General features: G+C 35.3%; 1 protein-coding gene across 2 annotated transcripts in view; it reads left to right on the top strand.

The window, feature by feature from the left end:
* The window catches only part of LOC149798754 (glutamate-rich protein 6-like), a 107759-nt gene that overhangs the window by 36451 nt on the left and 47421 nt on the right, over positions 1 to 23887 (top strand). The window contains exons 9-12 of one of the 2 annotated variants that reach the window (XM_089957627.1): positions 13575 to 13658; positions 17793 to 18139; positions 20496 to 20569; positions 22756 to 22869. In XM_089957627.1, the coding sequence (XP_089813753.1) occupies positions 13575 to 13658; positions 17793 to 18139; positions 20496 to 20569; positions 22756 to 22869 (619 nt within the window). The remainder of the gene's footprint in view (positions 1 to 13574; positions 13659 to 17792; positions 18140 to 20495; positions 20570 to 22755; positions 22870 to 23887) is intronic. The other variant, XM_089957628.1, reaches the window with a different exon arrangement.

Here is a 23887-nt window from a genome sequence, read left to right as displayed (position 1 = left end):
CACACCACCTGAAGTGGAAACTGCAAGGACAAAAGTCAGATTTTTTTCAAATCTGCACTAGTCTTGCTAATTCTCACACTTTTGACACCCGTCTTATCGTCAGTCCATCCAGGAATGTGATCAAAGTATTCTAGAGTTTCATCCATGTTAATGATCATATTGTCAGCGAAATGATCTGTTTCTCTTCTAGCCTTCACGAATTCATCACGTGATTTTATTTTCTCCACATCTTTTGTATGATGCTGGGTCATCGATGTTCGCGCACAAAGCACTGTATTGTGTAACTTTAAAAACTGTTCCATTGTTTCACTTTATTTTCAAAATTTTTGTGAACAGTGGTGAAAAGGAACCAAAGTTAGCTTCCATGTCTCGGACGTCTTTGTATATTCAAAGCTAAAAAATAACAAAATCGGCACACTTAAAAGAATCCATAGTCGACTTCCGAGGTCAGCTTGCTTTGCAATAAAATAACTTTGTATTGATATCCTTTAAAAAAAATTCGGCTTCAGAGTCCAAAGTCGGCTTCTGACGTCGGCTTGCTTTGTAATGAAAATAACCTTTGTCTTTGATGTCCTGTTGGTAAGTTCAGAGAAGAAGTTTACTGCTGGCTGCCAATTGTGTTTATTTACCACCAGGGCTTCTATGTGCTTGGCATCAAAAGTAATAATTAATACAAAGGTGCACTGGTGTCTGCGGGTAAATAGTAACGATACTTTTGTAACCTGATCCGGCGAAAAGATTGTCACTTGCACTCAAGTAAATGTGTTTTCAAATAATGATTTTTATTTGCGAGATACTGTCATACAGTACACCTGGATATAAATTAATCTTGGCTATTTTGCACCTAACACCGTGCCATGCATGAATGGCAGTTGCCTTCAATATATCGGTTGATTATTTCCCTCTCATTTGCGAAATCGTTTGCTTCTCTTCTGGCTTTCACGAATTCATCACATGATTTTATTTTCTCCAAATATTGCTGGGTCATAGACATCTGTGCACAAAGCACTATATTGCATCACTTTAAAATTTGCTCCATTATTTCAGTTCATTTTAAAATTCCCGTGAATACAGTTGAAAATGAACACAAGTTTACTTCCATATCTCGGCTGTCTTTGTATATTCAAAAAAAAAAATTGGCTCACTTCACAGAATCCATAGTCAGCTTCCGATGTCGGCTTGCTTTGCAAAAAAATAACCTTTGTATTGATATCCTTTACAAAAAAAGTAACCAAAGTCGGCTTCTGAGATTGGCTTGCTTTGTAATAAAAATAACCTTTTGTCTTTGATGTCCTGTCGGTAGGTTCAAAGAAGGAGTTAACTGCTTGCTGCCAGTCATGTTTATTCACCACCAGGGCTTCTATGTGCTTGGTATATGTGGTTACAATTAATACAAGGGAGCATTGATGTCTGCGGGTAAATAGTAAGGATAATTTTGTAACCCGAGCCAGTGAAAAGATTGTCACTTGCACTGAAGTGAATGTGTTTTCAAATGACGATTTTTATTTGTGGCATACTGTCATACTGTAGACCTGGATATAATTCAATCTTGATTATTTTCCACCCAACACTGTGTCATGCGTGTATGGCGTCTTCAAGATATCGGTTGACTAAATTCCTCTTGTTTGCGATTTTGTTGGCTCCAGTTTTCAGTCGGATAACATGTTCAAACCTTTGAGCACAACCACACACAATTGTTTCTCAATGTTCATGTCAATGAACATCATGGTGTGTGGTATCGGACATAATTGATACACGCTAAAGTATGGAAGCCTATGCCACTTATACGGATTTCGTGGAAATATTTTATTCTTTAATGCTCATGTTGAAAAAAGGAATAAATGATAACAACACAAGGTTAGTTTCTTTGTTTTTATTGTCAGTTAAGCGTTTTATTTATCTATTTTATTGCAGTGTGCAGTGGGGGGGGTGGCAAGCACAAATGCAATACAAATTTATTTCGTTTCTTAAGTCTTGGGACATATGACCAAAGTAAAAAAAATGTTTCACCATAAGTTCTGGGACAGGGTAAAAAATAATTATTTTATCATGTCCCAACATATGCGGTAAATACGGTAATCATCTTCTTTTTGTTATGTAAAATTGAGGGTTTTTTTATTCAAAATTATTTTCTCCAAGAAGGATCCTTCATGAAGCTTTCATCTGAGATACTCTTCTATTCTTTGGTCTATATGTGATCTTTTACATGTTGGTCCGTATGTGATCTTTGGTCTAGAGAACTATTGTTGACATTAGTGACATCTTTCTATTTTTAGAATGCTGTCAAGAGTTATATTTTTAGCCTTAAACATTATCCAGTCAAGTTGCAGCTAACATAACTAGTTTGTATTACATTCGTAGGGATTAGCAATCTTTTTTTCAGTAATAATAAATGACTGTATTGGTTCAGAAAAAGGAAATTTATATCTTCAACGTGGTGATTTGTACAATCTCACTGTATTATTGGGTTATAGAAAAGACTTGGTGATTTGTACAATCACTGTATGATTGGGTTATAGGAAAGACTGTGCAACTTGGTGATTTGTACAATCTCACTGTATGATTGGGTTATAAGAAAGACTTAGCAATTTGTACAATCTCACTGAATGATTGGGTTATAGGAAACACTTGGCGATTTGTACAATATCACTGAATGATTGGGTTATAGGAAACACTTGGCAATTTGTACAATCTCACTGTATGTTTGGGTTATAAGAAAGACTTGGTGATTTGTACAATTTCACTGTATGATTGGGTTATAAGATAGACTTGGTGATTTGTACAATCTCACTGTTTGATTGGGTTATAGGAAAGACTTGGCAATTTGTACAATCTCACTGAATGATTGAGTTATAAGAAAGTCACAGAATTTTATCCAGATTACCTATCTGATAGATTAACTTTTTTCAAATGGACATTGATATAATGTTGCAGGACTTGTCACATGACTGCTTCAGTTTTGCTCAGTTGACAAAGCAAGAAACAATTTATGACAGGTTTCTCATGAATGCTGATGTGAGAAAATAAAATGTACATGAAAAAGAATCAGTTCTAACACAGGAGTCTGAGTCACAAAATGACCTTATTGGTACCATAAATTTTTGTTTGGGGACTGATAAAAAAGGTGATTTCATGTTGTCAAAGATTTCATTGTACTTTATTGATAAAATGTCAAACTCCTATGGTTCTATCTTGTTGTCATCATAATCACTGAGTCAGGTAACAGTGTTCGTTATGGGAAACACTTTCATCTTCTCAGCAAGAAAAAAAGGAAACATTTAATCATATTGGTTGTCAAATGTTGAAGTAACCATTTGAGTGAAATAATATATTTATCATCAGAAGTTTTTCACACACACACACACACACACATCCCTCAATAATTAATGCACAACAAGGTCCACAAACACTATAAGTGAGGGTAAAAAGGGACTGCAAACAAATTAAGTAGATGCCATCCTGGACATGGAGAATACCCACAATGGAGGGGGATAAGTCTTTTTTTAATGGCTGTTTACTCATTTTAAAATCACACTTTTAATAACTATCAGTAAGAATTATTTCTTTTTTTCAAGATACCCAACCTCTGAAAGATCGTTAACAATTTTGCTTCAGTAGTTTTCAACAACCATTACATGTACACATAAACATTATATACTTCATCAATGATTTTTGGTGTTTTTAATTCACAATGAAACAAGATTTTATTTTTCAAAAACTAGGGACAGTTATTTCATGAAACAACAGTCAATGTCAAAACTCAATTTTTTTATATTTTTGTTCTATTAGTAAAATATAGATGTTATTTAATAGGGAATCTCAGAGTGCCTGTTCAGGAATTCTAAGTTTGCTACAAATTGAGGAATTAACTTCTCCATGATGAATGATATCTGTGAACAAATCTTATTATTTACTGATTACTCATTTTACTTTGTTCCCTTGGTATGTTTGATCATATTTGTGAATGAGTAGGCCGATGGAATAAAAGTTTAAATATATTACTTATTTAATAATATTTATAACAGTATTTGAGTAATCAGTTAAATGAGTTGACCTGGTACATAATTGGTATTACTTGTAGCACTTAATGTAGATATGATTTGTAGGTAGATAGGTAGATGGATATTAAAGTCGTATTCATTTTCCACATGCTTAAACTAATTGGGTTTTATCAGTAAATTCTGAATGTTAACAAATGGAAAATAACATCATAAACAGCATAGCATCAAGACATAATTATTTAATACTTATCACTTTCTCTTTGAATTGAGAATTTAGTCATTTCTGAGACAAAGTGTTCAGCTTTGTGATCCAGAATATTCTTTTACCAACATATAATTTTTTTTTACCATGTACTTTCTCACTATCTATTGTTAAATAATCACACAAGGTGCTTGTATTAAAATTTGTCACAACATTAACATCCTGTTTGCTAGTTCTAATTTCATGAAAGCCTAACTCTGTTCTTTGGTATAAAAATGGTTGGATTTCATCCCATATTTACAATCTGCACAATACGTGATTAAATCTAAATCTACAGAACAGTTGGGAAGGAATATGAAATCCTTGGCCAATTAGGTTAGCTGTCTGTCTCTTTAAATTATGCAAGAAGTATCGAAAATTGGTCTGTGTAGGCCAAACAGGAAACTTTTTATACCAAAGGACACAGTTAAGCTTTACTAAAATTAGAATGTGTGTGTGTGTGTGTGTGTGTGCGTGTGTGTGTGTGTGTGTGTGTGTGTGTTATGATCAAATGTAGCAATTTAATGAAATGATAATTAACATGGGATCAGAGAAAACAATGTTTGTTACATAACAACTAACTCAAGTCAGTTAATTAAAAAATAAATATATGATTGGTACTGTATTTACTTTTGTATTTAGATTCTAGTACACTTAGATTTTTGGTACAGGTCATGTCATCCTGAAATTGATCAAATGTAAAATATGTGTATAAAAATGTGTCTGCTTTTTTGTTATTTTAATCAGGAAAAAATATATCAGTATTACAGTAGTGAGTACTTTTTGCATGATGTTGAAAGCTGTAATGTTGTTTACAATGGTGCTTTTCTGATGCCTGTGTTGTAATACAGTGTAGATGAAATCTGTGATCACAGTTATTGTTTGCATGAAACAGGAGTAAAACCTTTCGTGCCAAAACTATATCTCAATTCCAACTAAAGCAGCTACTGTGGCTTATGTTGCATAGCCCTATATTTTGTACTGCATATTACAAAAACACCCCCCTACACCAATTGCCCCAGGGCACACTAATTATCCCCACCCCCCAAACATTGACCAAGGGTAATAGTATGAAATCCATCTTATGTATAATATGTAATACTAACATGTCTCATGCATATATGAAGCAGTCATTGTTATTTAAATTTGTGTACATTGGATCTTTAACACCATCCCATGTGGCCAGGTCTCATGCATATATGAAGCAGTCATTGTTATTTAAATTTGTGTACATTGGATCTTTAACACCATCCCATGTGGCCAGGGATCATACCCCTCTCACATATGGGTACCACAGAGATGATATAAATGTAGAGTTAGTGAAATTTTATCTGTTGGTTGCTGATGAGGAGATGTGGCGATTGACAGATAGATGGATGGATGGGTCTCACTACATGTACATAGCACTTTCAAGAGGTCAAATGCCTTGATTTGTTCTGTACCCACCTACACCTACATTCATGAGAAAGTATTGCTGTTCACATGTATACAGTACCCATTACACCAGTATACACTAGAATGTATATAATGTATATTTTCTTATTTGTATTGTACCCACCTACACCTACATACACTAGTAGAAGTAGTACTGTTCATATTTGTATTGCACCCACCTGCACCTATATACATTACAAATATTACTGTTCGTATTTGTATTGTACCCACCTACACCTACATACACTAGAAGAAATATTACTGTTCATATTTGTATTGTACTCACTGACATCTGCATACGCTGGAGGTATTACTGTTCATATTTGTATTGTACTCACCTACATCTACATACACTGGAAGTATTACTGTTCATATTTGTATTGTACTCACCTACATCTACATACACTGGAAGTATTACTGTTCATATTTGTATCGTACTCACTGACATCTGCATACACTGGAGGTATTACTGTTCATATTTGTATTGTACTCACCTACATCTACATACACTGGAAGTATTACTGTTCATATTTGTATTGTACTCACCTACATCTACATACACTGGAAGTATTACTGTTCATATTTGTATCGTACTCACTGACATCTGCATACACTGGAGGTATTACTGTTCATATTTGTATTGTACTCACCTACATCTACATACACTGGAAGTATTACTGTTCATATTTGTATTGTACTCACCTACATCTACATACACTGGAAGTATTACTGTTCATATTTGTATTGTACTCACTGACATCTGCATACACTGGAGGTATTACTGTTCATATTTGTATTGTACTCACCTACATCTACATACACTGGAAGTATTACTGTTCATATTTGTATTGTACTCACCTACATCTACATACACTAGAAGTATTACTGTTCATAGTTGTACAAAGGTAACAGTGAATATTCTTTGGTATACTTTCTTGTCTCCACCTTTAACATATGTATCAGTAAATAAACTGGATTGGATTTCTTCCATCATTCAGAGCCACTATGAATAGGTCAGTGTGATCCATTTAGGTCACATATAATTTTCATTTTAAACAGATGTTCACCCCGTATCGGTCATTTGCATTTAATATTTTAAATTAAATTTTCTGTTTTTTCAATTATTCTCAATAACTCATTCATTTTGTCAACTAATTCAAACTTAAATGACAACATATATGTTTCCCTTCATCCAGGGATGGAGACATTGGTTTTGTCTGTCCATCTGTCTGTATGTAACTTTGTTCTGTTAATCTGTCTGTATGTAACTTTGTTCTGTCCATCTATCTGTATGTAACTTTGTTCTGTCAATCTGTCTGTATGTAACTTTGTTCTGTCCATCTGTAAGTAACTTTGTTCTGTCCATCTGTCTGTATGTAACTTTGTTCTGTTCATGTGTATCTAACTTTGTTCTGTCCATCTGTCTGTATGTAAATTTGTTCTGTCCATCTATCTGTATGTAACTTTGTTCTGTCCATCTGTCTGTATGTAACTTTGTTCTGTCCATCTATTTGTATGTAACTTTGTTCTGTTCATCTGTACATAACTTTGTTCTGTCCATCTGTACGTAACTTTGTTCTGTCCATCTGTCTGTATGTAACTTTGTTCTGTTCATGTGTATGTAACTTTGTTCTGTCCGTCTGTCTGTATGTAAATTTGCTCTGTCCATCTGTCTATATGTAACTTTGTTCTGTCCATCTGTCTGTATGTAACTTTGTTCTGTCCATCTATGTTTATGTAACTTTGTTCTGTCCATCTATCTGTATGTATCTTTGTTCTGCCCATCTATCTGTATGTAACTTTGTTCTGTCCATCTATCTGTATGTAACTTAGTTCTGTCCATCTATCTGTATGTAACTTTGTTCTGTTCATCTGTACATAACTTTGTTCTGTCCATCTATCTGTATGTAACTTTGTTCTGTTGATCTATCTGTATGTAACTTTGTTCTGTCCATCTATTTGTATGTATCTTTGTTCTGTTCATCTGTACATAACTTTGTTCTGTCCATCTATTTGTATGTAACTTTGTTCTGTTCATCTGTACGTAACTTTGTTCTGTTCATCTGTACGTAACTTTGTTCTGTTCATCTGTCTGTATGTATCTTTGTTCTGTCCATCTGTCTGTATGTAACTTTGTTCTGTTCATCTGTCTGTATGTAACTTTGTTCTGTTCATCTGTCTGTATGTAAATTTGTTCTGTTCATCTGTCTGTATGTAACTTTGTTCTGTCCATCTGTCTGTATGTAACTTTGTTCTGTCCATCTATCTGTATGTAACTTTGTTCTGTCCATCTGTCTGTATGTAACTTTGTTCTGTCCATCTGTCGGTATGTAACTTTGTTCTGTCCATCTATTTGTATGTAACTTTGTTCTGTTCATCTGTACGTAACTTTGATCTGTTCATCTGTACGTAACTTTGTTCTGTCCATCTGTCTGTATGTAACTTTGTTTTGTCCATCTATTTGTATATAACTTTCTTCTGTTCATCTGTATGTAACTTTGTTCTGTTCATCTATCTGTACGTAACTTTGTTCTGTCCATCTGTCTGTATGTAACTTTGTTCTGTCCATCTATCGGTATGTAACTTTGTTCTGTCCATCTATTTGTATGTAACTTTGTTCTGTTCATCTGTACATAACTTTGTTCTGTCCATCTATCTGTATGTAACTTTGCTCTGTCCATCTATCTGTATGTAACTTAGTTCTGTCCATCTATTTGTATGTAACTTTTTTCTGTTCATCTGTACGTAACTTTGTTCTGTTCATCTGTACGTAACGTTCTGTTCATCTGTACGTAACTTTGTTCTGTTCATCTGTACGTAACTTTGTTCTGTTCATCTGTCTGTATGTATCTTTGTTCTGTCCATCTGTCTGTATGTAAATTTGTTCTGTCCATCTGTCTATATGTAACTTTGTTCTGTCCATCTGTCTGTATGTAAATTTGTTCTGTCCATCTATCTGTATGTAACTTTGTTCTGTCCATCTGTCTGTATGTATCTTTGTTCTGTCCATCTGTCTGTATGTAACTTTGTTCTTTCCATCTATCTGTATGTAACTTTGTTCTGTCCATCTATCTGTATGTAACTTTGTTCTGTCCATCTGTCTGTATGTAACTTTGTTCTGTCCATCTATTTGTATGTAACTTTGTTCGGTTCATCTGTACGTAACTTTGTTCTGTCCATCTATCTGTATGTAACTTTGTTCTCTCCATCTGTCTGTATGTAATTTTGTTCTGTCCATCTGTCTGTAGGTAACTTTGTTCTGTCCATCTATTTGTATGTAACTTTGTTCTGTTCATCTTTACGTAACGTTGTTCTGTTCATCTGTACGTAACTTTGTTCTGTTCATCTGTACATAACTTTGTTCTGTTCATCTGTCTGTATGTATCTTTGTTCTGTCCATCTATCTGTATGTAACTTTGTTCTGTCCATCTATCTGTATGTAACTTTGTTCTGTCCATCTATTTGTATGTAACTTTGTTCTGTTCATCTGTACGTAACTTTGTTCTGTCCATCTATCTGTATGTAACTTTGTTCTGTCCATCTATCTGTATGTAACTTTGTTCTGTCCATCTGTCTGTATGTAACTTTGTTCTGTCCATCTATTTGTATGTAACTTTATTCTCTTCATCTGTATGTAACTTTGTTATGTTCATCTATCTGTATGTAACTTTGTTCTGTTCATCTGTATGTAACTTTGTTCTGTCCATCTGTCTGTATCTGACTTTGTTCTGTGCATCTGTCTGTATGTAACTTTATTCTGTCCATCTGTCTGTAACTTTGTTCTGTCCATGTGTCTGTATGTGACTTTGTTCTGTCCATCTATCTGTATGTAACTTTGTTCTGTCCATCTGTCTGTATGTGACTTTGTTCTGTCCATCTGTCTGTATGTAACTTTGTTCTGTTAATCTGTCTGTGTGTGACTTTGTTCTGTCCATCTATTTGTATGTAGCTTTGTTCTGTCCATCTGTCTGTATGTAACTTTGTTCTGTCCATCTATCTGTATGTAACTTTGTTCTGTCCATCTATCTGTATGTAACTTTGTTCTGTCCTTCTGTCTGTATGTAACTTTGTTCTGTCCATCTATTTGTATGTAACTTTGTTCTGTTCATCTGTACGTAACTTTGTTCTGTCCATCTATCTGTATGTAACTTTGTTCTGTTCATCTGTACATAACTTTGTTCTGTCCATCTGTCTGTATGTAACTTTGTTCTGTCCATCTATTTGTATGTAACCATTTCCTCTAAGCAACTTAGCTGGAAAACTGTTGATCCATAGCAGACCAAATTTGACACTTAGATACCTTGAGTGGGGCCCAAGACTTGAGTATGTTCTGTTGACAAACATTAACATTAATTATTTTCACCTTTTTAAGTATTTAAGGCTAAATGGATGTCTTTTGACAAAAACACTGCAAACATATTTAAGCAAAAGTTACTTTAGGTTGACAAACTTTTGCCTGATTCTTTACATTAATATGTAGTTGACTTCATTCTATTCTCAGGCCCTTATACAATTTTATATTGCATTTTAAAGTATTTTTGAGGTGGTTTTTTTTTACTTTGATGCTTTTTGCTAAAGCCATTTAGCATGATTAAGCAAAAGTCACTTGAGATAAACAAATAAAATGCATTCTTAAAAGACAGGACTTTTTATATAACAATCCAGAGAAAAAGTTAATTTTATCTGCTTTAGTAGATTTTCTTCCATTCCTTATGTTAAGTATTTTCAGATACCAGTGCATAGAATGATGTCTTGCCATTGGGGCGGGATGGGCCATTTTTTTGCTTTCAAAAGCAAATCCATTCTATATTTATTGAGTTACTTAGAGGCTTGAAATAAGCATGTGTTCTCTTTTTATTTGCAGTTACAATTAATATGTATGTATGTACAGAGTTTAATGGGACATCAGTTACAATTAATATGTATGTATGTACAGGGTTTAATGGGACATCAGTTACAATTAATATGTATGTTTGTACAGGGTTTAATGGGACATCAGTTACAATTAATATGTATGTATGTACAGGGTTTAATGGGACATCAGCACAATACTGGCTACTTAGTGCAAAGTAAGAGTGATCAAAAAGAATAGAGATCAAAGATAATTAAAAAAATAACTTGAAATATAAATTCAGATTTTGCATATAAACTGCACTCTTCAAAAAGGTTCATAATATTAAAGACCTTAGCACAAACATCATCACAGGATGCATCCCAGGTCATAAATATCATCACAGGATGCATTCCAGGGCATAAATATCATCACAGGATGAATACGAAGGGATGAACATGATCATAGGATGCATACTAGGGTATGAACATCATTACATGATGCATACAAGGGCATGAACTATATCACAGGATGCAAATTAGAGCATGAACATCATCACAGGATGCATAGCAGTACATGAACATCATCACAGGATGCATACCCGGGCATGAACATCATCACAGGATGCATACCAGTGCATGAACATCATCACAGGATGCATACCAGGGTATTAACATCATCACAGGATGCATACCAGGGTATTAACATCATCACAGGATGCATACCAGGGCATGCACATGATCACAGGATGCATACCAGGCATGAACATTATCACAGGATGCATACTATGGTATGAACATCATCCATCACAGAATGTATGTCAGGGCATGAATATCATCACAGGATGCATACCAGGGCACGAGCATCATCACAGGATGCATACTATGGCAGGATGCATACCAGGTAACGAGCATCATCACAGGATGCATACTATGGCATGATCATCATCACAGGATGCGTACCAAGGCATGAGCATTATCACAGGATGTATACAAGGGCATGGACATCATCACATGTTGCATACCAGGGCATGAACATCCATCAGGAATATCATCAGGCCAAATGACTGTAGATTTCAGGATATGTATCTTTACTTTCACATCTTCCTAGCCTACATGAAATTTCTGCAGTTTTATCTTGAACTTGAGATCTTTTAATTTCAGACTCTTCCTTTTGGCCTAGCTTCCACTCGATGATGGGTTTAATAGTAGGTAATTTAATTTATGGATTCCTATGCTCCAGTACTTTGATTGGTTATGCGCAATGTCCTGAAACATGTCATCCTGAGGAATTTATCTCTCTGGGATGTTTTGACTTAAATCTGCCATATTTCCACCTAAGAAAAGTTTTATCTTTTCCCTCTTCTGAATTTACTTTATATTGTTATGAACTACCTCAACTGTCCAGGAACAGTCCGTGTTCGTCCCAGCAGAATCTCACAGATACTTCCTCTCCTAGCAAGGCTGGACAAGAAGACATTGTTGTCCACTTATCTATACCTCTATTTCTGAAGATACAGAATGCAGCAGCAGACTTTGTATCCCTGGGATGGCTTCATATATGGCCCCTCCTTTTCTTGCTTTTAGCAAATTGGAGACCTGCCATGGACCCCATGTCCACTCAGCCCCCATAGGATCCAGGTTTCATGACCATTTGTGTTGGTGGAGAAATCTTGACAAATTTCTCTGATTCACACAGCAGAACCTCACTCCTTCCTTTGCACCCATTTTCTCTCAGTGATCCACCTAGACCCCATGGAAGTAGTTTTAGGGATCAACCTAGACCCCATGGAAGTAGTTTTAGGGATCAACCTAGACCCCATGGAAGTAGCTTTGCAAGGCTGGTGGTTATGGAAAGAAGCTTTCAACCCCATCAGCAATCTAGAAATGAACACTTCTTGGTTTCATCACCTGCATAAGGCATCTCTGCATCATGATCACTACAGACAACACAGCATACATCCAATGCCAATCAGGCAACCATGCACTTTCTCTCTATGTGGAGGCTTGGAACATCCTCCCATGGAGAGCTTCTTTGGTAATTACCCTCATTCCATGCAAGGCTATATTAAGATGGACAGAAAGATAGTATTGTTGTCAGCTAGAATATCACTAATCCTGCCACCAAGAGTCTGTTGGCTGATTATAAAGGAGTTGGTTGGGTCATTATTTCTAAATTTGTATATAATACATATCTTACATTATAATGGCAGGACCAATAAGCATCTATTAAAATGACAGCAGAGAGGCAATACAGGGAACATTGCTACAGCATAGTAGTTGGGCTTCATAACTGCCAACTTTATTATGCACTTTGTCTGTGGTATAGCAATAATAATCAAAATCCTATGAATGTGTATTGGTGTATGCACATGCAAATAGGATTAAGACAGACCCATGCTCAATGGGATTAAGACAGCCCCATGCTCAATGAAAACTAACCATAGCTATTCTGATCTGTGAACTATAGTTTTCTGAAACTTAACTGAATTATTTTCATCTTTCTTCTTGGCTGATGTTTTGTATAGCATAGAAAATAAGGAACATCAAAGAAATAAAGTCAAGAGCCATGGTGTAGCTGTGTTAATTCCAAGTTCATGTTATAACAGTGTGTGCTATAATGAGGTTACCCTATCTTGCTTATAACTTAAGCATGACTAGAATGCTAGTTTGCATATTATATGCTTCTCTGTTTTGTAGACCATATGTTATAAGAATTTACAGTATCAAAATATAATGTAAATACAGTACATGCTGTGAAGTTCTTGATTTGAAAATGGCTGAAAATAGAATGTAAATAGATGGATTGCATATGCTGTGATGTTCTCAATTTGATAATTGAACAATGATTTCTATGAAAATAGAATGTAAATACATGGATTGCATGTGCTGTGAAGTTCTCAATTTGATAATTGCAGAGATGATTTCATATTTCATACTGAATTGATGGCATATGCTGTGAAGTTCTCAATTCAATAACTGTAGAGATGATTTGTATGATGACACTTATTATTACCAGATAATTATTTTATTGTTAGCATATTATTTGTTCTTATTATTATTTAAAGACCTCAGATGAGGAATCAGCTCACAAGAAAACTCGTGACAAGAGAAACTTCATCCCAAGCATTGGTCCACCACAGATATTGCAGGTAGACAGAGGCTATAACTAGCATTCTGACTGATCTCAGACCTCTGATCTGTCCTCTGCTTGTTCTATAATTATTGATCTGCCTTCTCTATAATCTCAACCTGATCTGTACTCTACCTGCTCTTTAATTCCTAATCTCTCTTCTCCAATTTCTAAACTGATTTCAACCTGATCTGATCTCAAGACCATTTTCTACCTTATCTTTCCACTGATTTGTGGAAATCAGTGTCTGCCCTATTTGCCCATGTGTTATAGACACAGATTGCCATATTGCATAATGCAACAGTAGATAAGGGCGGCCTCTACAAATAAAGGTTTGAAGGAAAAAGTGTAGACCCTGACCTATGATAACAGTAAGTTGTAGCAGAGTTGGGACTATGGTTTTCACAGTTGGTATATTTTTTACATTAGGTAGATATGTTAATTCTTGATCTGTCTCTTCTTTCATCTGCTTTCTCATTTGTCAGCAACCTTATCTCAACTCTTGACTGGTTCTTCCTTCTTTCTTTTTATCTGTTCTCTGACTGATCTTTGATTCTTGATCTGTCTTCTATCTAATATTCTGTTGAATTTCATTCCAATCTGATGTCTGTTCTTGACTTGTTCTCCATTATCTATCCTCTGATCTGTTCTGTGCCTGATCTGTCTTGTCTCTTATCTGTTCTCTGATCGGGTTTCAACATATGACTTTTGCTCTTGAATGCTGTCAGTTATTTCTCATCTGATCTGGTATCTAAGCGATCGTTAATTTCTTATCTGTCATCTCTTTCATCGGCTTCCTAATCTGGTTTGAATCTGATCTCTGCACTTGATGGGCTTATCTTATCTATCATCTGATCTGTCCTCTACTTGATTTATCTCCTCTCTGCTGTCTGGTCTGGTTTCAACTTTATTTCTGCCCTTGACTAATTCTTTTTCTGGTGCTAATTCTTGATCTATCCTCTGTCTCAACTGCTGTCAGCTCTTAGTTTCAACATGATTTCTGCTCTCCATTTTGTATCTCTTATCTCTCTTTTTTATTTATTTTAATTTTTATGAGACATTAAATTTTCATTATAATTTTTTATTCTTTCTCACCTCTGATCATCCTTCTCTGTTCTTCACCTGATCTGAAATATCAGATTAATTAGGTTGATTTGGTGTGTGGAAATTTTACTGAATTTAATCCTTAAAGGTGTGATGTTATTTTGAGGTTTAATGTTTTTTTGTGGCTTGCATGCAAATGAAAGTTACAATAAAGAAACGGTTATGTATGCACAGCTAGATAGAGTGGGATAACAGCTCAACAGAGGATGGAATTACATCTAGACAGATAATGAGATTACTTTATTTTCCACTTTGTGAGATTTTCTAATGCATTAAAGTAGACTGCACCATAATTTATTTCAAAATATTTGCTACTAAAATGTTAAGAACTTGGTAAAAATATAATTGATGCAATTAAAATACATACATGTCTATTTCCTAACATATCTGCTAATGTCACCTGGTTTCTGACTGGCAGAATTTTAAAGCTGCAGGAGTGAAATTCATGACACCATTGTGACCTCTTGACCAGTCTATTTGTAACGTCACAGGGACTTTAACACCACTATATGATCATGACCAGTCTGTACTGTAGTGTCACAGATAATTATATTAACTTTGACACTATTGTGACATTCTGACCAGTCTATTTAGAAGTTTAAATGAGAATTTGATCCCATTGTAACATCATGACCAGTCTGATTTTGCAGTGCCAGAGAGAAAAAAGTTTACAACTTTAAAATGATTGTGAAAACACACAATATTTGTGTTGTAGTGTCATTGTGAATTACATTTTTTCAGAACTACTTTGATGCTATGGAATTGTTATGATGGCTGTTGTACCAGGATAGTTACATTTACAACTTTGATAACACTGTGCCATCATGACTCATCAGTGTTGTAGTGCCACTGATAATTCGATTTACAGTTTTGCCAATGTTGTGACATAATGACCAGACCGTGTTTGGTGCCACAAAGAATTAAATTTACAGCTCTGACAACATTGTCACATCATGACTTGAAGGTGTTGTAGTGGTACAAATAATTATGATATATACAGATTTTCTTCCACAAAATATTCCACATACATGTCATTTTGACGATAGGGATATAATCTTGTTTTTGAGCATTGGAAGGCAGATATATCCATATTTTACCAGCTTCACTGATTTGGTAAATGACTTGTAAACCTCAATTTGCAATGATATATCTACTATTGACATCATCAGGTACGTTACCTCATAATATATATATGTCAAAACAAAGAATTTATTCCTAAAGTAATGATACCTGATATGTAGTGTATTCAACTTTTAACCTCCTTCCAACCAGCATTATTTCTGTTTGGACTTTATTCTCTCTTCTCCCATCTGCTTACCCAACTAATTTATTATTGATCTGATCCCATTCCCAATTCCTCTTGTAAATACCTGATCTGATCCCATTCCCCATTCCTCTTGTAAATACCTGATCTGATCCCATTCCCCATTCCTTTTGTACATACCTGATCTGATCCCATTCCCCATTCCTCTCATAAATACCTGATCTGATCCCATTCCCCATTCCTCTTATAAATACCTGATCTGATCCTATTCCCCATTCCTTTTGTAATACCTGATCTGATCCCATTCCCCATTCCTCTTGTAAATATCTGATCTGATCCCATTCCCCATTCCTTTTGTACATACCTGATCTGATCCCATTCCCCATTCCTCTCATAAATACCTGATCTGATCCCATTCCCCAATCCTCTTATAAATACCTGATCTGATCCTATTCCCCATTCCTTTCGTAATACCTGATCTGATCCCATTCCCCATTCCTCTTGTAAATACCTATTCTGATCCCATCCCCTATTCCTCTTGTAAATACCTGATCTGATCCCATTCCCCATTCCTCTTGTAAAATACCTGATCTGATCCCATCCCCTATTCCTCTTGTAAATACCTGATCTGATCCCATTCCCCATTCCTTTTGTAAATACCTGATCTGATCCCATTCCCCATTCCTTTTGTAAATACTTGATCTGATCCCATTACCCATTCCATTTGTAAACACCTGATCTGATCCCAGCCCCTATTCCTCTTATAAATACCTGATCTGATCCCATTCCCCTATTCCTTTTGTAAATACCTGATCTGATCCAATTCCCCATTCCTTTTGTAAATACCTGATCTGTTCCCATCCCCTATTCCTCTTGTAAATGCCTGATCTGATCCCATTCCCCATTCCTTTTGTAAATACCTGATCTGATCCCATTCCCCATTCCTCTTATAAATACCTGATATGTTTCTTCATCAACTTTCCATACTTTGAAAAGGGGGTAGAAACACTTTCAGAAAGGACACTTCACCACTGTATCAGACTGAAAAATCTGGTTGCAAAGTAGAAACATATGGCTGTCCAATTAAACATCTTTAAGGTGACTCCAATTAAAAGCTGATTACTCATTTACACAAACATTTAGTATTGAATTTCTTGCAAATTATATGATTTGAAGGCCAAAGTCCTTTTTTCATTTATCATTTTATGTTGATGGTTCATTTACTTGCATGAATACATGCATATATAGTTATATAAGACCAGTCAAATCAAAGGCTGGTTGACTTTGAATACCTTGTTTTCCCAGGTATAATATTTATTTGTCCCCAGCTAACAGGTAATGAATTTTTTTAACTCTAATTAAACATATTTTGTTAATCAAAGTTCTTTATCTTTTTAACTCAGATTCAGTAAAATCCTGTCCAGAAAGGATACTGATGGAAGCAAAATCTTGTCCATTTTTTATGGAACTAAAATACTAAACAGGTCTTTGTTTCACCAACACAGGTTTGAAGTCTACGTTTAAGACATTTGTTTGGACAATTATAAGTTAAAATTTAAATTTCAGTCAATCAGATTGTTGGATTCTAACTTAAGTTTAAGTTTAGACTTAATTTTCTGTTGAAATTTAAGACAGGTTTAAGAAAACTTAGGTATCTTAAATGTTCTCCTTCAATGACCACATGTCCATTGTATGAAGATGTCTGCTAAGGCAGATTTCACTGTATTGATTTCAATATTTGGAATCATCTTGTTCATCATGGATATTCCATTATGATATCTACAGTATATCAGAGAGTCAGAGAAGCAAGAGCTTAAGTCAGAACTTGCAGAGACCAAACTTCAACCAGTTGCTGAAGAGAAGGATGTAGCTGCTGAAATCCTGCAGAAAGGCATCTGTGAATTTTGTGGAAAATCATTGCTGCCTTTCCCGACACTGGACCAACAGCTTCAGAGTGACCCATCACAGCTGTACTGCTGTTCGGAATACAGGGAGTTTGTGGAATTTTCCATGAAGACAGCCATTGAGATGGAGAATGCTCGAAAGGAAATAAAGCTGATCAACATTAAACCTCATGGCCATCATGGCAGCAAGCAAGATAGAAAGGCAGCAAAGGAGAAAGCTTTTTTGAGGTTAGTCAGTACACTTATTAAGGATTAAATGTTACATTTCAAATGTTCTCCAGGTAATTAATGCAGTATCTCACATGCAGACAATTTTGAACATTCTGTTGGTGATTAATGCACTATCTCACATGCAGGCAATTTTGAACATTCTCCCATTGATTAATGGCCATTTTGAACACTATCCAGGTGATTAATGCAGTATCTCACATGCAGGCAGTTTTGAACATTCTCCCATTAATTAATGGCCATTTTGAACACTATCCAGGTGATTAATGCAGTATCTCACATGCAGACAATTTTGAACATTCTCATGGTGATTAATACACTATCTCACATGCAGGCAATTTTGAACATTCTCCCATTGATTAATGGCCATTTTGAACACTATCCAGGTGATTAATGCAGAATCTCACATGCAGACAATTTTGAACATTCTCTTGGTGATTAATGCAGTATCTCACATGCATACAATTCTGAACATTCTCTTGGTGATTAATGCAGTATCTCACATGCAGACAATTTTGAACATTCTCTTGGTGATTAATGCAGCATCTCACATGCAGACAATTTTGAACATTCTCTTGGTGATTAATGCAGTATCTCACATGCAGGCAATTTTGAACATTCTCTCAGTAATTAATGCAGTATCTCACATGCAGACAATTTTGAACATTCTCTTGGTGATTAATGCAGTATCTCACATGCAGGCAATTTTGAACATTCTCCAGTTGATTAATGCAGTGTCTCACATGCAGGCAATTTTGAACATTATCCAGGTATTAATCCAGCATCTCAGATGCAGACAATTTTGAACATTCTCCAGGTAATTAATGTAGTATCTCACATGCCAGCAATTTTGAACATTTTCCAGGTGATTAATTCAGTGTCTCACATGCAGCCTATTTTGAACATTCTCCCAATGATTAATGCAGTGTCTCACATGCAGGCAATTTTTAACATTCTCCCAGGTTTTAATGCAGTATCAGACATGCAGACAATTTTGAACATTCTGCAGGTGGTTAATGCAGAATCACACATGCAGGCAATTTTGGCAGCTGAGCTAATATGTTAATGACCCATTGACCACACAAACAGCACATTTTTAATCATTGCATATTGATATTTTCTTCCATAACTAAATTTTAAGATTAAGAAAGTTTCTGTATGGTACAGTATGTGTACTTGATTAGTTAAGTGAAACTGTTATGTTTGACCATGTACAGCATGTGTACTTGATTAGTTAAGTGAAACTGTTATGTTTGACCATGTACAGTATGTGTACTTGATTAGTTAAGTGAAACTGTTATGTCTGACCATGTACAGCATGTGTACTTGATTAGTTAAGTGAAACAGTTATGTTTGACCATGTACAGCATGTGTACTTGATTAGTTAAGTGAAACTGTTATGTTTGACCATGTACAACATGTGTACTTGATTAGTTAAGTAATGAGAAATATTTTAACAACCATAGAATGAAAGAATAATCTAGCCAATCCATGTTGTTTATGTGATATGTGAGTATTATCAGACATTTGCATCTACGTTTTAGCATTGTCTAGAAATGTCTTCCAACATGCAGAAGCATGCTGAAGGTGATGTCTTTCAAATCTCCTCAAGAATTCAAACAATCAGTATAGAAGTATAAAACATCAATTTTCTGATACTTTGCTATACTGGGATAAAAGGCAAGAACATTGACAGTTACATTTATTGAAATGATATCCTGTTGATTTGAACATTGCTGCATCAGACCATAGTAATGCTTACAATCTTTTCTCCCCAAGTCAGCAATAGTCTTACATGATATTTCTTTACACCGTTACAAAGATACATTTAACTTAAACTAAAACCATTTGGCTGCTTTACTGGGGTCTTGTTCAGTTGGCAGGGCTGCAAACTCTTCAAGGATTGGCAAGGATGGGATGCAACAGAATGGTGGCTAAATTGAAATATTTAATATTATATGTCCATCTATTTGTTATGCATTTTTTTCTGTGATAATTACTTGAATGCAATTAAAATATTCCAATTTTCATTTGCAATAATCAGATCTGGGTTTTTGATTTGGAGCATACTTATATCTCTGTATCTAGTATCTACATATGTCTGTCTGTATCTCTTTTTTATATGTATTGAGTAAATCAATAGGAACTATAATAAGCACATCAAGAGGGATGATTTATTATGATTGTTTGCAAAAATAAGCAATGATAAACTTTTCCACTGAGTTTGTACAAAAATCCTAAAGGTATCACATGACATGTTTTCATTTCATCAGTGTTTGTTGTGCTTCAGGTCCATTTCTTGGGGCAAGCATACAGTTGTATTTTACTGTTCACTCATTTAATTTTTTTCATACAGAATGAGACAAAGAGAACTTGAGCGGAAGGCACAGGAGGCCAGTGGTCTACAGGCAGCACAAGCATTCTTTTCATGTGAGTTGTAATAATCAAGATATATTAATATTGTGATAAGCCTTATCTCACAGTCAGGTTTTCTTGTAACCAGGATGTGTCTATGGCAACATAGGCTTCAGATTCTGGATGTAGCCACAGGGATGGGGTGGAAATGGGACACGGGGATAAGTTTGTAATCTGACATACATATTTATTTGCTGTAACATTGATTGAGGGATGGTGAAATTTTTTATTGTGAACGTTTCAGATGGATCAATATAGAACAATCAAGGCTTCAGATTCTAGATGCATCCCAATGATATTGGTAGGGAAGTGGGGGTGTGAAGGGGTTGAGTGAATGGATGAATCCCAAAAATATGGGTAGGAAAGTGCTGATGTGGAGAGGTTGAGTGAATGGATGAATCCCAAAAATATGGGTAGGGAAGTGGGGGTGTGGAGGGGTAGAATAAGTGGCAAAAGTCACATTTCAGATTCTAGATGAATCCCAAAGATATGGATTGGAAAGGCTGTGTGAGGAGGGGTTGAGTGAATGGCAAAGGTCATATTTTTGCAGATTTGGATAGGGAAGTTGGAGTGTGGAGGGAATGGCAAAAGTCATATTTTTGTAGATATGGATAGGGAAGTGGGAGTGTGGTGGGAATGGCAAAAGTCATATTTTGTAGATATGGGTAGGGAAGTGGGAGTGTGGTGGGAATGGCACAAGACATATTTTTGTAGATATGGATAGGGAAGTGGGAGTGTGGTGGGAATGGTAAAAGTCATATTTTGTAGATATGGGTAGGGAAGTGGGAGTGTGGAGGAAATGGCACAAGACATTTTTGTAGATATGGGTAGTGAAGTGGGAATGTGGAGGGAATGACAAAAGTCATATTTTTGTAGATATGGGTGGGGAAGTGGGAGAGTGGAGGGATGGCAAAAGTCATATTTTTGTTGATATGGGTAGGAAGTGGGAGTATGGAGGGAATGGCAAAAGTCATATTTTTGTAGATATGGATAGGGAAGTGGAAGTGTGGAGAGAATGGCAAAAGTCATATTTAAATAGATAATTAAAAGTGATGGGTTCCAGTGCCATCTAATTTGCTGCTTTAGTTTATTTAGCTTATTAGGTCTCTTTAGCTTAGATTGGTTGCTGCATTAGGACTATATGACTCAGATTGGGTGATTGACACTTTGCTACATTAGAACTATTTGACTCAGATTGGGTGAATGACACTTTGCAGCATTAGGACTATTTGACTCAGACTGGGTGAATGACACTTTGCTGCATTAGGACTATTTGACTCAGATTGAGTGAATGACACTTCACTGCATTAGGACTACTTGATTCAGATTGGGTGAATGACACTTTGCTGTGTTAGGACTATTTGACTCAGATTGGGTGAATGACACTTTGCTGCATTAGGACTATTTGACTCAGATTGGGTGAATGACACTTCACTGCATTAGGACTACTTGATTCAGATTGGGTGAATGACACTTTGCTGCATTAGGACTATTTGACTCAGATTGGGTGAATGACACTTTGCAGCATTAGGACTGTTTGATTCAGATTGGTTGAATGACACTTTGCAGCATTAGGACTATTTGACTCAGACCGGGTGAATGACACTTTGCTGCATTAGGACTATATGACTCAGATTGGGTGAATGACACTTTGCTGCATTAGGACTATATGATTCAGATTGGGTGAATGACACTTTGCTGCAATAGGACTATTTGACTCAGATTGGGTGAATGACACTTTGCTGCATTAGGACTATTTGATTCAGATTGGGTGAATGACACTTTGCTGCATTAGGTTTTGTTAGTTCAGAGTCTTTGGATGGAATTTGTGCTTAATCTGGCCATACTATGTGGACATGTTGAAGTAGGTTTTGCATATTTTTATAATTAATTAATATGCATGGTAACTTTTCCTGTCTAGTAGTTGGACATCGTCTGTTTGTATTTTAGAAACTATCTATAAAATGTTGGTGAATTTCTTAGTCACTCTGTCCACTTTCTGTATGCAGTAATCATATTAAATAATTACTTCTTATATATAATAATTAAATTTATTGTAATTAGATTAAATAATATACATTTTTACATTTATTTGTGTTATGTAATGAAGCTTTAACTACTAACTTTCTTCTCCTTTCCTTTCCTTTCCTTTTCTTCATCTATCCTTCCATCTTTGTGCTGTGGAATGCTGTGTTCTTTAGCCCGCTTATTCAAGCAGTTCTCTGATCGTCCACACCTTCTCGCAAAATTGAAGATCTCTTCCCAGTTAATGCAATCCCAAGATGCACCTTTCCTGGCACAGGCGAATGTTTTGTGTACGTATAGTTCCTAATTTTTAGAAAAATACTTCATCATTGTTATGTTATTGTGGTAGTAAATTATGTTTCAAAAGATGTAGAGATATTTCGTGTGCATTAGAAAGACTTTGAAATTTTACTTTAAATGAAGAAAAAATATCAATAACTTGAAAGATTTGTTTTTTATGAGCAGAGATCCCAAGTTTCAGTACACTCTTACTCAAATTGAGAACTGGATAATTTTAGGGTAATTGAAGTTATAAGGAAACAATAGTAAAGTTTCAGTCAGTTTATGTGGAGTACCAGTTTATGTGGAATACCAGTTTATGTGGAGTACCAGTTTATGTGGAATACCAGTTTATGTTGATTTCATTGTGAATTATAAGCACCATTGTCTCTATAAAAACAAATTCTAAGCACCATTGAACAATGTTATCATTATAACAATAACAGGACCCTATCTCCAATCCATGAATCCATGAATATCAGTTCCAATGAAAATATAATTTTTGATGAAATCATAAAAATTGATAGCTATGAAAATAAATTAATTCAGAGTATCCTAATCATTCAAAGTCTATTTTGATTTGATGCTAGTCAACCTGTGTGGTATTTTTTGTCACAGTAGCACATTGTTTGAGTTTAAGTGTTAAATAGAACAGCTTTGAGCGTTTAGGAATGAGTTTAAGTGTTAACTTAAATAGAACCTCATTATTAAGTTTTCACTTAAATAGAAGCATTGTTTCAGTGTAAGTGTTCACTTATTTGTAAGGAATGAATGGGTACCACATGCCTATTCAGTGATTAATGATCCCATTGAAGATTTCATATTTTCACCTCAATTGGTACCATACAACCATCAGTGCATTTCAGCAAAATCATTATTTTTTCAAAATCATATAGGACAGATGGTTCCCTGCCATAAACTACAGTGTCACAGGACATATTTCATCACATAGCCATTTCTTTCAGTATCAAAATGCCACAACTAAATACAGACCAAATTCAGGTAGACACTTCTTTCAGTATCAAAATG

Source organism: Sinohyriopsis cumingii, chromosome 5, assembly GCF_028554795.1.
Source record: "Sinohyriopsis cumingii isolate HCF-2022 chromosome 5, ASM2855479v2, whole genome shotgun sequence".
In the NCBI taxonomy this organism is placed as follows: Eukaryota; Metazoa; Mollusca; class Bivalvia; order Unionida; family Unionidae; genus Sinohyriopsis; species Sinohyriopsis cumingii.
Note: the sequence above shows the minus strand (reverse complement) of the source record. Positions and strands in the feature narration are given on the sequence as shown.